The sequence below is a fragment of the Onychomys torridus genome, chromosome 1, assembly GCF_903995425.1.
Source record: "Onychomys torridus chromosome 1, mOncTor1.1, whole genome shotgun sequence".
Lineage (NCBI taxonomy): Eukaryota > Metazoa > Chordata > Mammalia > Rodentia > Cricetidae > Onychomys > Onychomys torridus.
The window spans coordinates 143,087,741-143,103,733 of NC_050443.1; the positions used below are offsets into that span (position 1 = coordinate 143,087,741).

At 45.5% G+C, this 15,993-nt stretch overlaps 2 protein-coding genes across 2 annotated transcripts in view; one reads left to right on the forward strand and one right to left on the reverse strand.

Annotated features, from left to right (window-relative positions):
- The first annotated feature begins 515 nt into the window (after positions 1-515).
- On the forward strand, positions 516-3,098 carry Tmem252 (transmembrane protein 252). The gene is made up of 2 exons (XM_036185292.1): positions 516-790; positions 2,819-3,098. Exons 1-2 carry the CDS (start codon positions 516-518, stop codon positions 3,096-3,098), a joined length of 555 nt encoding a protein of 184 aa, XP_036041185.1.
- Positions 3,099-10,009: 6,911 nt separating this feature from the next.
- The window catches only part of Pgm5 (phosphoglucomutase 5), a 172,950-nt gene continuing 166,966 nt past the window's right edge, over positions 10,010-15,993 (reverse strand). Inside the window, exon 11 of the mRNA XM_036193917.1 lies at positions 10,010-10,198. Coding sequence (XP_036049810.1) covers positions 10,109-10,198 — 90 coding nt within the window. The 3' untranslated portion in view covers positions 10,010-10,108. The remainder of the gene's footprint in view (positions 10,199-15,993) is intronic.

Sequence of the window (15,993 nt, forward strand, 5' to 3'; positions counted from 1 at the left end):
ATGAAGTTCAGAGTCACTGAGACAGCAAGACAAAGACGCTAAGAGTCTTGGAGATATGTCTTCTTAGTGCTGAGAGAGAAAATGAATTCAGGAAAAGATTCCTTGCCAAACAACAGAAGCAATTGTTTATGGGGAGATGTTAACTTCTGTAGCCTTTAGAGGAGAATTCCCTACAGAGAGGCCTGACAGACCGGTGCCTTCATAATCAAAAGGTTTAGGACCTCTCCCTAGTACCTGGGAGCAGCAGAGGTCCTACCCACTAACCAGGAGCCAACTGGCTACGTGCATCCTCTCCTTCCTGGAGGACACAGTGTTATGTTTCTAGGTTCCCCCTGGAGGCTATTACAGTAACTTTCAGTGGTTAATGAATAGCTTCCTGGTGCCTGCTTCACTTAATTGTTCAAAGGCCATTTGCTCCTGTGTATAAGGCTGCGACCTGGCTAATGAGTGCACTTCCCTGAGCAGGCCTGGAAGCAGAGGGGTGGCAGGGTCAGACTGGCTCCAGAGAAGCAGGGATGCAGAACAGGACTGTTGTCATTCTCTGTGCCCTCTCCCTCCTCACAGGCTTCCTGATGATCTGCCTAGGGGGCTTCTTCATCTCCAACTCCATATTCCACTCTCAGAGGAATCTGGTCGCGTCCTACGTGCTTCTGCCTATGGGGTTTATGATCCTTCTGAGTGGAATTTTCTGGGCCACTTACTGCCAAGCAAGTGAAAACAAGGAGATGTTCAACCATGCGCTCAGACAGCACCTTGCTTCCCAGGACCTACCCCTGGCCACAGTAGACAGGTACGTGCTGAGCGCCGGAGGGCATGAGAAGGGCTAAGATGAGCCACAGTGTGGGAAGTGGAGTGATGTCTAACTCCACAGTGGATCCACTTACATGAGGCTTTATATCTAGGCCTGAAGCTCCACTATTGGACAGTTTGCTCTGGGGTCTTAGTGTGGAAGGGCAAGGCTGTTAGTAGAGAAAACATTGGGACAAGGAGGAATTTTCTCAGGGTAAGCCTCACACCCCTGGTAAAACTCACACACAGCAAATTAAGGGGCACAACTCCTTGGTTCTTCTTATGTTCCGGGGGAGATTTTAGTAAAATGTGGGTGATGACTAGCACCAATCTCTTGATTCTGATACAAGAACGTCGTTCTTAAGGTAAAGGATGTAAGAATGTAAAAGTCCTTTTGTGCTCTTCATGCAAGAGTAGGAAGTCCATAAAATGTCCTGGTTATCCCACGCACATTGAGTAAGAGTCCTCTCACCAGTGACTACGCATTGTTGCTATTCATCACACCAGCGACAACAACCAGAACCCATTTCCAGGGTTAATTAGACTAACCAAGAAGAAGCTTCTAGGTTTGACCAAAAATTAAGATAGCAGGAGTGATTTAGAAGGTGCTTGTAGAGTGATCATGTATGTGTATGTATGTGTGTGTGTGTGTGAATGTATGTACATATGTGTTATGCTTGTGTGTGTGTGTTTTGTGTGTGTATACATATGTGGTATGTTTGTGTGTGTGTGTGTGTGTGTGTGTGTGTGTGTGTGTGTGTGTGTGTGTATGTATCTGCCTCTACACTGCGAAATCCTGCTAATAGTAACTGAGAGCCTTTAGGATGCATCTGAAATTTGCTAACACATTCATATATATTCCCTCATCTGGAGTATTAAAAGAGAATAATGCCTATCTTGACACCCCTACCTCACTACCCTGCCTGCTGCATCATCCTGAGATGCTCACCCCACAGAGTTAAACCAGAAAAATTTCATATCTCAAAAGCTTTGCACTCAAAATGGGCAACCAGGAAGAGCCCTCCAAGTGAATGTTCCTCCAGTGACAGCATTCACGGCAGCAGTCCTTATGTGGTTCCAGGGAAGAGCTTACCTTTCTGTCCCCATGACTCAGCCTTAGCTATTCCTGGGAAAGGTCGAGACTTACATCGTACAGTAGACAGCTCCTTCAGCTATTTGGCCCTAGGCCTTGTGACATTTGGAGTGGTGTAGTGGCTACAAATGGCAGACCCTGTTCTGTTGTGGTTACTCACCATAAACACTCCCTTTGGCACTAGATAGATTACCTCTATAAATACACAACTCATGCAAACTCACCCTGGCTCCCTTCCACTCACCCTACCCTCACCTTCATTCATGGCAGAGGAGCCAGGGTGAGCAATTACTTTGATGAACAAGTCCATCGACTGGAGTGAATGACCTTAAACATGGGCAGGCCAGCATAGTAACGCTGCAGCTAAATACCTCACAAAGCTATCAGCTGGTGCCTTGCGGGACCTGAGCCTGTTTCCTATATTTTCTCTGGAACCAGCTGCCCAGGACCTGACAATGTGTCAGGAGAGAGTGGTGGCATCCCTCAGGTCAGGGACCTGCATGGAATTGGTTTCCGGTCATTATTTTGTTGCTTGTGAAGCTGTGAGGCCTTGAGAGCCATGGAGTGGAAGATGATGAGTATACATGAGTTGAGTACTGGCTAAAGAGAGTCACGGTCAAAGTCTCTGCGTCACCTAAGGCTGATAAGGACAGTGCACTGAATGGCTGTTTTCTGGACCGAAAGAGCAAACGAAGGTGAATAGCTTGGAATACCTGTCTGGAACAGACAGACTGCTCTGGCTGGAAGGGGATTGATTCTGCAGGAAGGGTGTGCAGTTTTTAGAAACTGGTGATGTCAGAAAAGTACATCTGTTTCAAACTCAGTGTTTCTTAGCAGTTTAGCTTCACACAATGTGAGTTGAGAGAGGCAGACATATGCTTCTTCATCACCAAAACCTAAATAACATATGCATCTTTGCGGGATTTCATCTCACAGGCCTGACTTTTACCCCCCGACTTATGAAGAAAGCCTGGATGCTGAGAAACAGGCCTGCTCTGCAGGCAGAGGGCTTCTGGGATTCCCTCCTCCTCCATATACAGCAACAAGCCTTGAACTTGAAGATGAAAATGACCCACAACCAGAGGCCCCACCCCCCTACCAGGAGAGCACAGCAGATGCAGTGGTTACAGCAGAGGCACAGGATGCCAAGGGACCGAGCCCCCTGGTACTGAAGGCAGGACCTGCTCTCCTGTTCTCAGAACTCACCAGCTGCTGAGGAGACAGGCTGGCCAGGGACTGGGAATCTGCTCTGCCACTCTGCACTGGAGCAAGGCCACCATGGGTTCAAGGGCAGCATGGAGCCATTGAAGTTCATAGCCACCAGCAGGAAGTTGGTGTAGAGAATTATGAAGCCCAACCCAAGTGAACCTTAGACTGAAGTAAAGGTATATGGCCAGGCCTTCCACCTCCCTCCTAACCCCATGACCTCAACTCAAGCCTGGAGGTACACTTACTATTGGTGGGACTGACACAGCCCTTCACATACTATGTCCAAAGAATCTCAAAGGGAAGACTGCCTGGGAGGCAGTCATGAAGTCACCCCACTGACCATGTTACCTGAGTGACTCCATAACTCTTACACATCATGAGAAGTGCCCTAGGAACCTAGGAACACTATTTTGTATCATATTGTTTTAATTATGTATGTTTTTTCTGTATGAAAGGGAAGAGATTGCAATATTTGCTTTCAAATGATACAAACACAAAACACTGAGTTACCTTTTCAAGAGTTCCTGATACAGGAACATAGCGGTTCTTACAGGTTCAAGTTGACTAGATAGAATACTTCATTCTTGATCCAGGGAGTCAAGAGTGATGCTAATATACAATGTATTACAAATCTTGTGAAATTTAAAAATGTTTATATGCAGTTTTCCAGGATGCTCCTCTGATTCAAATTCAGAATGTAAGAGATCAAAAACTGTAAGGTCATGTTTCCATTACTGGGATTTTTTTTTGTGTTTGTGTCTCAAGATAGAGAAGTAGACTTCTAGTTCTAGACTTAAAAACCCAATGGTCCCTCCTTGGTTTTATTTCCTTGGTGGGGTTTCTTGAAATCAGAGAACAGGTTGGGGGAGAATAGTGGCAGGACTCACAGGCTGAGACTTTGAACGTGGATGAGGGTATCCATCTCCCCACCTCAAGTTCTCTCTCTCCCAAGTGAGGCATCTATGCTCAAGTTGATATCTAACAGTTATGGCATGCCTTTCTCATGGTGGGTTCAACTAGTCCTCCATGTGTGTTATTTAGGCCTCTACCCCTTCTTTAAGAGGTAGGTGCTATGAGCATTCCTGTTTTAGGGACGTGTCAACTGAGGTTTTGAGGATTCAGGAAATGTGTTCAATAAAACAGCGGCCTCAAGGAAGGTGAAGAATCTAAAGGCTCATGATGGGAGTCACTCACCTCACACTTCTGAGTTAGGCTGGCTATGTCTTTCCTTTTCCCAGACACAGCTTAGATTTCTCGTTCCATGTCAAAAGTGACCCCTAACAGAAGGTAGTGTTCCAGGTCACTGCCACACCGTCCACACCAGAAGAAGCACCTGAGGCGGCTTTAGGAGTATTGGGCTTTGCGGTTAAAATATGCCAGCCTGTTTCCTGTCTGAAATGGGCCCTCATAGTGCAGTTTTCCTGAACCCTACAGAGTGTGTAGCCACGGTGATGGTCACAGGAGAAGAGCCTTTGAAAGCTCACAGGGAAGGATGAAATCTTTCAAGAAGAGAGTCATCAAGGTGGGACTGGGTATCCATGGTCTCTGCTTCTCCATTGGTGCAGAATAAACAGTTTGTGAAAGGACTGATAAATGCATAAGATGCCAAATGAACAAAACTCTAGTCGGTGAATCTCTGCTTTGAATCCTGGACAATGAGGGGATGACTAGATAGGAAGGCCACTGATGACTGTTTAGCAGGACGGTGACCATTTACTAACAATGCAATTTGTCATTTCTTTCTGGTCATCTCTTTTCATCCCCCTCCTGAGCAGTTTCCTCCACTGGTCTGAATGACCAGCATTATCAGACTTCTACCCAGATCTGTACACAGAATAGGTGTTTTTTCTACCACTGGGGACAGATGACCAAACATATAATTTGGTTTGCATACTTTGTATTGGTCTCCTTGAGGCAATAAATTTTGTATTCAGAGTCTTTTTGAAATTTATTTTGTGTGTGTGTGGTACATGCATGTGCATGTGCATAAATGCATGTATGTGTACACACGTGGAGTAGGTGGGGGCTATTGTTTCAGGTAAGCTGGCTGGCAAGTGGAATTTCCAGGGATCTTTCTAGGCTTCTGGCATGAGTGAGGATTTAAGCTAGTTCCTCATGCTTTCACAGTAAGCAAGCATGCTAACCCCTGAGTCACCTCTCCATTACCTCAGACTTTTCTTCCTTCCTTCCTTCCTTCCTTCCTTCCTTCCTTCCTTCCTTCCTTCTTTTTTTTTTTTGTCACTTTTTGTATCAGAAAAAAAAATCAGTAGAGGATCCATCCTAAGTCATGGTAGTATTCTCCACAGTATCAAGATGAGTTCATATTTCTGCAAACCCAAATGTGATTGACAACAGATGTTGCTTCAGAAAACAACCTGGTGCTTCCTTTTTAAAAAGAACACTGAACTTGGGTGTGGCGGTACACACTTGTAACCCAAGCACATGTGAGGCACAACCTGGAGAATCAGGAGTTCAAAGTCAGCCTTGGAAAGAAGGAAAGAAGGAAGAAAGGAAGGGAGGAAGGAAGGGAAGGAGGGAGAGAGGCAGGCAGGGAGGGAGGGAGAGAGGGAAGGAGGGAGGAAGAGAGAGAAAAAGACAAAGAAATAAATAACAAATTAGCACTAAAACATACTCCTTGCCATGTTTCTAAAACACATGTACTCTGATTCATGAGTTGAGAACCTGGGTATCATGCAAAGTAATCTTGCATTTTTGAGTCACAGCAACTAAAATCCACTGGGCAAGTCAGACAAGTGTGTCCTGCTGTAGTGAGTGATTATTATTATCTCCTACAGGATGCATGCAGGGAAAGTGGTGCTGGCACCTTCCTTCTTTCTCAGGTGTGTGATCAAATGAAATGATGTTGGGTTGGGAGCCATGGTTCCATGGATACTGAGGAGGACATTTGGATGATGAGACAATGGAGAGAGGAAAGTCTCCATGGCAGAGGATCCTCACTTGTTCTTCTTCACCCCTAGTGTGAATTATAGTACCTCAGGCCCCCAATTTATAGTTTCATGTTGTTCCCTTGATGCACAAGTTTAAATAATTACCATCAGCACCTAGAAGATCAGGACGGCAAGGCCAGTATACAGTACACGGTGCTGGATCTTTGCATATTTGAGAGGTGCTGGCTCTGTCTTGACCCCTCCAATGCAAAAACTCCCACATGTTTCTTACTGACACATCTGTTTGTCTCTCAAGATTTCACCTTATTATACTGTTTTTGGTGAAGCGTCATTCAAGCTCACCTATGTGGCATGGCACATGCTAAGGGCTGAAAGAAATGGAAAGAGGAGAGACTCTCGGATGTGTTTCTCCACTCTGCTCTCTGAAGGTCCATGACAACCCAGGGGACTCACAACAGTGAGCTGCCAATTGCATGAGCTATTTCTGTGCGTAAAGTCCCCAGCTGGTTGAAGTTGAGCAGGCATTCTGCTAAGCTCTGTTGCCTCAGGTAATCTCTTGCCATTTGTAACTGTTGATCCAAACACTGATTTACCAGCCATGGGCATGGAGTCATCTTACTGTCATTATCAGTTCCCGCAAATGCTTTCTCATCCTTTACAGCAGCTGTAGCTCATGGATCTGGCCACCAAAAATCTCAAGTCAAGAGACTATCATGACTTTGTGTGCCCTGATTCAGTGTGGCCAAACCTAGTTCAGGGCTCCGCCAACCATGGCTATCAATCTAAGGGCTTCTTATGTGAAAGCATTCATGACCTACAAATATGATGGATGCATTCTGCAATCTGAAACAGAATGATCTGATAAATGTTTTTTCTTTCTTTAAAGTCTCTCTTTAAAGATGGCTACCCTTCTGTGTATGGGTATGTGCTTGTGTGCACATACATGTAGAGGTCAGAGGTCAATGTTGGGTGCTCCCCACCTTAGTCTTTTGAGACAGTTTGCCACCTGAACCATCTTCCTAGGCCCCTTCCATTTTTAAAAAGAGGTTCAAGAATCCTGGGTGAAACAAAGCAACCTTTTGTTTCTTTTTGGCTGACACCTAGTAGGCAGGGTACTTAATACCCCAGATCCCCTGACACATATGCACACACATTTCCAAATCCCTAGATGGATTGGGCACTGCTTTGGTTAAGAACCACTATATGTATGTGGTGGCTTGCCACCTTCCAGAGGCATATGTTGCAGCTAGGGAACCCCGAGTGCTAGAAGATCACCAGAATGACCCTAATAGTGACCTCACTATAAAACAGCCTCTTCTGTGATTCATTGTGCTGGTTCACACAAAATTCTTGTTTATCTTATGTCACTCACTCTTATTTTTTTAAAAATATTATCTGTGTGTGTGGGGGGGGGGGGCTACACATGCCAGGACACATATGGAGGTCAGAGGACAACTGTATGGAGTCAAGTCTCTCTTCCTACCTTCCTGTAGATACTGGGGATTCAACTCAAGTCATGCAGTAGGCTTGCACAGTAAGCCCCTTTGCCTACACCCCCCCCCCCACGCCATCTCACTGACCCTCAGGTCATTTGCTCTTAAGGCTGGTTGTTGGTTCTCCATCTTTAACAAGAGGAGCATCATATAGAGAAGAGTAGTTTGCTGGCTTTCATCCCTCATCAGAGAAATGCAAGAATCCACACATGCAATCTTGGGTTCAGGAAGAAACAATACCTCAGCAATGTAAACCTGAGAGGGCTCAGAGACAGGCTGTGTCCTAGAATCACTAAGAGACCTGCTCTTTGTTAACACAGCCAAGAGAAAATGATGGCCATGCAGATTTGCTCCCCATGATCTTATGTCCTATGTCTGCCTGAATGCCAACCACCACACCAACTTCTGGCCCCCAAGGTCAGCCTCTTCTGAAAGTCCTAGCTAACAATGACTGTTCTGCCTTGCTGCTTCCATTCACCTCTGGTAAATTATACAAGCGCTAATGAATCCCAAGAAACCCTATTCTTTAGGAAGAGTCTCCTGTTCCCAATGTCCCACCATTTCTGAGTCAATTACTCTCCATGTGTTCCCAAGGCTCATGCTTGCACTTCTGCTGTGATATGTATGCCTCCCAAATACTGTGTTTGCCACAGCCAACTCTTTCCAAACTGTGAGTTCCTAAAAGCAGGTAACTCCTCCCATCTTCCTGTTACATCTAAAAGAGGAATGTGCCTGGAGTAGCGACTCACCCAGGGTTTGCTGAATGGATGAATGAATGAATGAATGAATGAACAAATGAATTGATGGTAACTATAAACTGAGCTACTACACACACATGAACAAAGGGGAACAATCTTCAAGTAGAAGAACTTGAACTTAGAAGTTAGAGATGATTAAAGTTCAGGAACTGGAGGTAAAACTGTTTGCTTCTCCGGTTAGAGCTGATGTGCCAAAGGATTTGTCAGAGTGCCTGACAACGTCCACAGTGAATGAATGGATGGGTGTTACAGGGACCTTTACTCCAGAGATAATGAGAGTGGAAGCTACAAGGCAAAAGTTTTCCATTAGTGATGTATCATAAATATCATTATAATATAGATAGTATAATCTCAGCTCAAAGCCACCTTCCTATTATTCTGAAATAAAGACTAGATGCTATTTTAATTTTTGCTGATTCCCAAAAACCAATTTCAAGCAATTCATTTTTTTTCTGTCCTATTTTTAAAATCCACCCCCGCCCTCCCCCCCCCAAGTCATTAGAAAGAACCAGAGTCTTTGCCATTGTTCTGGAAGGCTGATTTATCAGTACACGTGACTGCTATTGGAACTGCAAAGTGGTAAGAGACACAGAGGAGCTGAAGCCCACAGTCTTGTGTGGAGGTTACAATAAGGAAGTTCTGTTTTATTGGCTACTAAATATCCTAGCAAGTTTCAGACAGAAGCACAGAGAGAAAATGGAAACCAACCCCTTTCTGAGATTGTTTCCTTGCGGCACTGACCTTGACAGCAGCAACCTAGCCTTGCTTTGGCAGCAACAGCCAAAGGGCACTAGGTCATCCACACAAATGGCGTGATAAGTGAACCTGCAGTTCCCAAGGAAGCCAAACAGGAGCAAACACATCCTGTGCCAACGGAGGACTCTGCCCCAGGCCACGTGCGGCTGGAGCTGGCAGGTCCCTTTTCCTCACAGGCAAAGAAAGCTAGTTGTGGCAAGCCACCTCTTGGTCTCATGGGGCCCAGGACTCTTCCACTAATTATTTCAGCCCCTTCTGGTCTCCTTTATCCAGCCACTGTGAACAAGACCAGAACCCACGGTGGTATTCTCCCTGGGAGGACTTAGACAAACTTATGTATTGATGTCTGTGACATAATCAAGAAAGCTTCCCCCTCATTTTTCAGTCTTTTCCAGAAAATCCTCCCCCGACTCCCTGCACAGGAAGTGGCTGCATTCAGAAGGGTGCAGCCAGCTTGGTAGCTAAATTAATACTATATGCAAAATAAGAGAGGAAAACACCTTTTATATGTCTTGTTGGAGGTGTGCCATTGTGGTTTACAGAAAACTCTAGAAGATGTGAGAGAGGCAGTGCAGAGATGGTGGAAGGCTGGGGAGAATGGACTGTTGGAGGTTGGTGGGAGAGGGGTGCGTCCTAGAAGTTCTAAACCTTTCTCTTGTAGATCTGACTAGGGGTGGAAAGTTGAGACCGCCTCCATGTTGGTGAGGTCTTCTGCCTACCCAAAGCCCTTAGAACGTAGAGCCAGTCTAATTCTAGATCTCTCTCTCACACACACAAGACACCAGGAATACACAGGGGTCGTGATTAATAGTTTCCTAGCGTACCTTTCTCCAAAGGGGAAGCTCATTGGTGTGATGAAATATAGATATTAAACAATAGTAAAGCATTGACAGATAGCTAAAGACCCTGCTGCATTTGGAGGGACTGAACAAATCCAAACAAGAGGGGTATTTACCCCCTTCCCACCCTCACTTCATTTTTACCCCCCCCCCCCCCCCCAACAGCAAAATAGCTTTCGTTTTTTCCAAAGTCCTAAGAGGCACAAACAGGAAGCAAGAAGGCCCAGTGAAGCGTCTCTCGTGGTGTTCCTCCGTCCTGTGCTCAGGTGATGACCGTGGGGCCCCTCCGGCCAGTTCTCTCGTGAATCTGGGATATTTTCAGTGCGATGGCCATGAGAGGACTCAGCACCGCCTGGCGAAGAAAGAGAGAGAACATCAGTTTGAAATCAGCCACAGTTCAGGCTTTGGGATGGATTTCCCCCTCAGAGGTGTGGACTGAGATTGCATTTTATAGCCTACAGCCAGTGACCGGAATGGGCAAGACACAGAAGCAGGGCAGAAAATTGCTCTGTGAGGTTTTACTTCACTCCAGAGAAATTAATTCATGATAGGGACAAGCATAAGCTAAACAAGACTGTGAATTCAGGAAGGCTGGAAACTTCCATTCTTTCTCTGATACACTAATCCCTTCCAAGCTAGAGCCCTGTCAAATACCTCCCCACATTCAACGAGGGCAAAGCGCATCCTGAGGCCATAGACCTAAAGAAGCCACCATTCTGACATTTCAGAGAAGATGGCCACACTAACGCTATAGAACTAGCCGACCCATCTTCCTATCCTACACCATCCTGGCTACTGAGCTTCTTCAGTGTCCCCAGGGAGGTGGGGGTGGTTAGCGAGCTTTGGAACACAGTTCAGCAAAGGACTATGAATCACTTCTTGAACTTCAATTGCTTGTCCAGTTTCTGAAGAGTGGAGCACACCCCCAAACATACTCATAAGACATGAATTATAAAGCAGTGGGGGAGCTGGTCTGTCTGCATTCCTCAATCCAGATGCTGCCACAAACAAGAAAGGCTGTTTTCTGATTACCTGCAACCCTTTGAAGAAAACATTTCTTGCTGAAGAATGACTTCACCTGAAGACATTCTCCTGTATGTTTTTACTAAATTTATGTGTACAGTACACTCATATTTATGAAGCAATATTGCTCTTCCATGTGGAGGACTAATGTAAACTTATATGTAAGTATAAAATGAGTCCATTTAAAGACAAAATCCAAAACAAAGGTATTGATAGAGAAGTATTGGGCAGCAGTGGGGTAAACCAATAAGTAAAGATTCCATAAATCTGGAAAGTAAAGCCTGGGCTGAGGGAGGGAGTATTCTGTTCCTGGCAACCCAACCTGTTCCTAGTATTCTTGGCTCATAGGTGACAGTCGGCTGCTCCCAACCTTGTCACACCGAGCTTCTTTCTGGAAGTGATCTTCTGATGTCCAAGTCTCGGGTGTTTTCTCAAGCTCTGTGGTCAGCCATTCTCAGTTTGGCTGCTGGGTTCCTGATGTGTTGGCAATCCTTTGTACCTCTTCCCACTGCATGCCACGTAATCTACCTTTATTTTAATGTACCTAAAACTAATCAAAGTAGACAAGGAAAAAACGCCTACAGATAAGTCAGAATGCAGAGCTCAACTCTGAGAGAATTTATTTTCTCCAAATGACAAAACAGGCCTCAACAAAAATACTTCTGAGGGGAAAAAAATTCCTCTCCAGATTGAAGTAGAGGAAATACTCCCAAAGAGATTCATCAAAGCGAAACCAAGCCAGTGTCTGCGAGTTCAATGTGCCACCCACAGAAGCCACCCAGGCAGGTGACATCAGCCTTCTTCTCTGCCTCCCTTCCCACTTTTGCCATTGAGTGGGGCCTGTCGCTAAGAGGTGGCATTAATATTCCAACCTAATAAAAGTATGAGACTTGTGAAGACAACTGTCCCATTAATTCAGTTGTGAGCTCTATGTGGCTCCACACATGGAGGCCTCTGGAGAACACGGGGTGGGGAGGAAGTGAATAGGCTGGCTATCTCTATGGATTCTGCTAGCGGCTGGAGGACACTGGGCATCCGCCCTTGGAATCCTTGTGTGTAGATATAAACTAGCCTGCAAAAGTTCCCATCTTAAGCCTCATAGAAGTCCCCTGCTCACAACTTCCCCCTTTCCTCCCTTCTCTGCCTGTACCCACCTCATTTTCCATGCTGCCAAGGGCATTGCAAAGGGATGGGGAATTGCCAACTGGTTTAGATCCCTGCATGCCCTCCCAAAGATCCCACTATGTCCTCATGTTTCTATTCACTGGGTATGTCCACAGCACACTTCAAATTCTTCCTTTGTGCAGAATACACTTGCTAGTTTAATGGAAGATGACCTCCTACCTCTCACAAGAATTTGGAGCAGAAATAGATCTAAGAGACTGAAACCAGAACTTTTAAGAAAGGGACTGCAGTCCATAGAGTTTGTTGCTCTGGGCCTTCTCTTTCTCTCCGCTCTAAGGCTACAGAAGCTGAGACTAAGGTGACTGTTGTTTATAGCAACCTGAGTTCCTGTGGTTGCAACACTGGTGTGCCTCAGCTTGGTGCTCTGCATACAGACGTTCCTTAGGAACGAAGTCAAAGCCCCCACAGGTCTACCTAAAGCCCAGACAGGGAGGATATTTTCCATCAGCCTGCTACTCAAGGAACAGCCAAAAACCACCCAAGGATACTGCTGTGTGTCCTAGTCAGAAAGATGGAGTATTTGTGTTTCTATGAATCCTGGAGTGTGTAGCTATGACAAGCTTCCAGAATGATCCTGGTGCATACCCAGGTCTAGGACCCTGTCTTGCAGCATTGTGTTCCTTACCCTAGGAAAGGCAGAACAAGACAGTTGGTGAAATGGTTGGATCAACTGGCTCTATCTTATGAGCTGTGTGATCTGGGTAAGTCACTTAACCTCATTGGACATCAATTTTCATTTCATGGGCCAACAGTACCTTCCTCACAGAGGTGAGAGGCTAGGCGAGCTGGTAAGTAGGAAACAGGAAGTCCCAGGCATGCAGGGAAGACACATAAGTGATCATTATTAAAAACTGGGGAAGGAAGTGTAGCATGCCAACTGGCAGTCAAATGGCTGCTTGGTACATTCTGTGATCTTTTACCATAAAATCGACTCACACTTCCTCAAATGTCAAATGAATGCCTCTGGTATGCACCCCAGTTCAAAACAGTAACTGTTGGTCAGGTCTTACTGCACGTTTTTTTACTCTTGAGAATTATCAGCCTGCCATTTGCACCTCTGACCCCAGAGATGGCTAAGAGGACCATGATTTGCATTTACCGTGGCTCTTTCTGAGAAGCCAGCCTCTGCAGTGATATGGTGGGCATGTCAGGAGTGTGGCATGTGCATGCACTGTGCTCTTCCTGAATATAGCTTCACAGTAAACATGCCCTTGAAAGCTGCTGGCCAGAAATACCCTCCCTGGCTGGGCTTTAGGGCTGCACAACCCATGCTATGGTTTAGATAAAGTTTGGGTTTGCCCTGCCCCCAGGAGTCACATGTTAAAAGCTTAACCTTGGCTGGTGATGCTGGGAGATGGCGGGCCCCTCTAAAACTGTGAGCCAAAATAAAGCATGTATTCTTATAGGAAAATTATCTGGGAAATTTCATCATGATGATACAAAGTTGGCTAATACACTAAATAAAGGGTACAAATAGTCGAGTACTATATGTGGCTACAAAATCATTGGCACTTTTCACACTAAACCCATGGGTTTGGAGCTGGAGGGATGGCCGACCAGTTAAGGGCCTTGTTGCCCTTGCAAAGGACTGGAGTTTGTTCCCAGCACCCATATGGTGATTTACAACCATCCTTAACTCCAGTTCCTGGGCATTTAATGGCCTCTTCTGACTTCCATAGGCCCCAAGCATTCAAGGCTGCACATCCCTACATACAGGAAAAATACTCATACACATAAAACAAAAACTAAAGAGGCAGATTTTCTTCACCTAGCCTTGAAACTTAGCAAGCTTTTGAACTCCAGCCACAGAGTTCAGAAATTATGTGATGTGACTTCACAGACTGGGTTCCAGGAGGTCCTGAAACATCCTACCCAGCCCTTAGCAATTGCATCAAGAAACCTGACACATGCCTAAAGCATGAGTGAAAAGGTTCCTCCAGAGCATCCCAGCTCCAGCCATTTGAGTCACCCACCATCAGTTTTCCCACTAGACACCGACATCATAGAGGTGGGTAGGGCAAGCCATTGCAGAGCCATGTTCAAATACCTGGCTGGTGGGACCCACAGACACACCGACTGTGCTGTTGCAGTGTGCTGCTAAGTCGTGAGGGAGCTTGTTAAATAACCCCAGCTGATGACGGCAGCCAAGGTCACAGTGCCTCGTTAGGTGAGGGAAGAGGTAAGGGCTGAGTGATACAGGAGACGCTATAGTGAGTGGTTGACTACCTGTATGGGGAGGAGGCTGGCTTTATTTCCATCTCTAGTACAAACTAGACAAGGCATTTAATCTCTTGTGCCTAACTTTCCAAACTGGATCTAATAATAGTTCCTACCATACAGAGTTGTAAGCACAGAATGGGATGATGTATGACAGTACTTAGCAAAGTGCCTGTCACATAGTAAACATTCAATTAACTATACATATTCATGCATTCATAGTATCATTATCAAATGCTCCCAGGCAGTTTTAAGTCATGATACTTTCGCAAGCATCAAGTGACTCGATACAGAATGTTTGGCTGGCTCTTTTCTCTAAGGACCAGCAATTTTTAAAATCCACATCTGAAAGCCATACCCTATCTGCCTTTAAGCTGACACCAAGACACATTTCAGAGCTGTTCTTGCAAATTAATGCTAATGAGCATGGATAAAGGGATCTTTCTCTCGACTCGTCACATGGCAAGGTCCTCTTGGTCAACACGCTCCACAGCTGGCAAGAGCACTACAAAATAGGCTGGTACAGTGGTTACGCGGCAGGCAGGTGTATGCACAGCTGCATCCTTAGTAGCATCCTGCCCTATAGTCAGGGTTGTTAATAGGTGGCCAAGGGCCTCACTGAGTACACATGTAAAATTAAGAATAGGGACTCCACACACAGAGGACCTTCTCACTCTTGCCTAGGCAGATCTAGACACCAGAAAATAGCTCCTGGCTGGGGCTTAGCTCACAGGCAACACAACTGCCGCCAGCAAGGCAGGGCACTGAAATATTGGCTTTGTTTTCTTCTTCAACAGTTTTTAGTAGTGGACACCAAGTACCAACTATGACTCCAACACCATTCTCAATCTGTGTACCAAACTGATCTTGATAATGGCCTCTGAGGAGATGATGTTATGTCACTGTGTGGTTAAGGAAACTGAGGCATGAGGCATTGTGTCAACATGCTGAAAGTCACTGGGCTTGCTAGTGCTCTGATCTGGGCCTCTAAGTTGGGCTATTATTAGCAGTGATGACCCCTCATCCATAGGGAAGTTTCTCTTTTCTGAAAATGTGTGTGTGTGTGTGTGTGTGTGTGTGTGTGTGTGTGTGTGTGTGTGGTGTGTGTGTGTGTGATATGTGGTGTGGTATGTGTGTGTACTGTGGTTTGTATGTGTGTGTGTGGTGTGTGTGTGTGTATGGTGTGTGTGTGTATGTGTATGTGTGTGTGTGTGTGTGTGTGTGTGTGTAGGGCTTTGTTTGTTTGTTTGTTTGTTTGTTTGTTTGCTGTTGTTATTATTATTATTTTTAGAATTGTCTGACACCTGTACAGTAAAAGGGGTCTAGCTCAGGTATGGCATTTGAAATCTGCCCTTTAAAAAATGTGAACAGCTGTAACTCCAGTTCCAGGGGAATCCAACGTCCCCTTATGTCCTCTGAGAGCATTGCACACGTGTGGTGCACAGACATACACGCAGGCAAAACACCCACACACATAAACTAAAAGAATTGTAAACTATTATAACCACAGAGAAGTTTACTGAATTTAATCTACTTGAGTTATATGTAAAGTTGATGTCTGGACTCCCAAGAAGAGCCTGAGTTGTACATAAGCCTGTCCACGGCTCTTCTCAGCAGTACAGTTAGCAGCACATACTGCCTGCACCCGAGAGGTCCCAGCAGCACTATTCCCTGAGTCTAAAGGATTCTCTGGTTCCTTTCAGAAGAATTTTGACCGTAAAT

Bases quoted from the DNA above. Each gene is read 5' to 3' on its own strand.
- Tmem252 (XM_036185292.1), top strand. From the start codon at position 516: ATGCAGAACAGGACTGTTGTCATTCTCTGTGCCCTCTCCCTCCTCACA. The intron at 791-2,818 runs GTACGTGCTGAG...TTCATCTCACAG, and splicing joins CCCCTGGCCACAGTAGACAG to GCCTGACTTTTACCCCCCGA.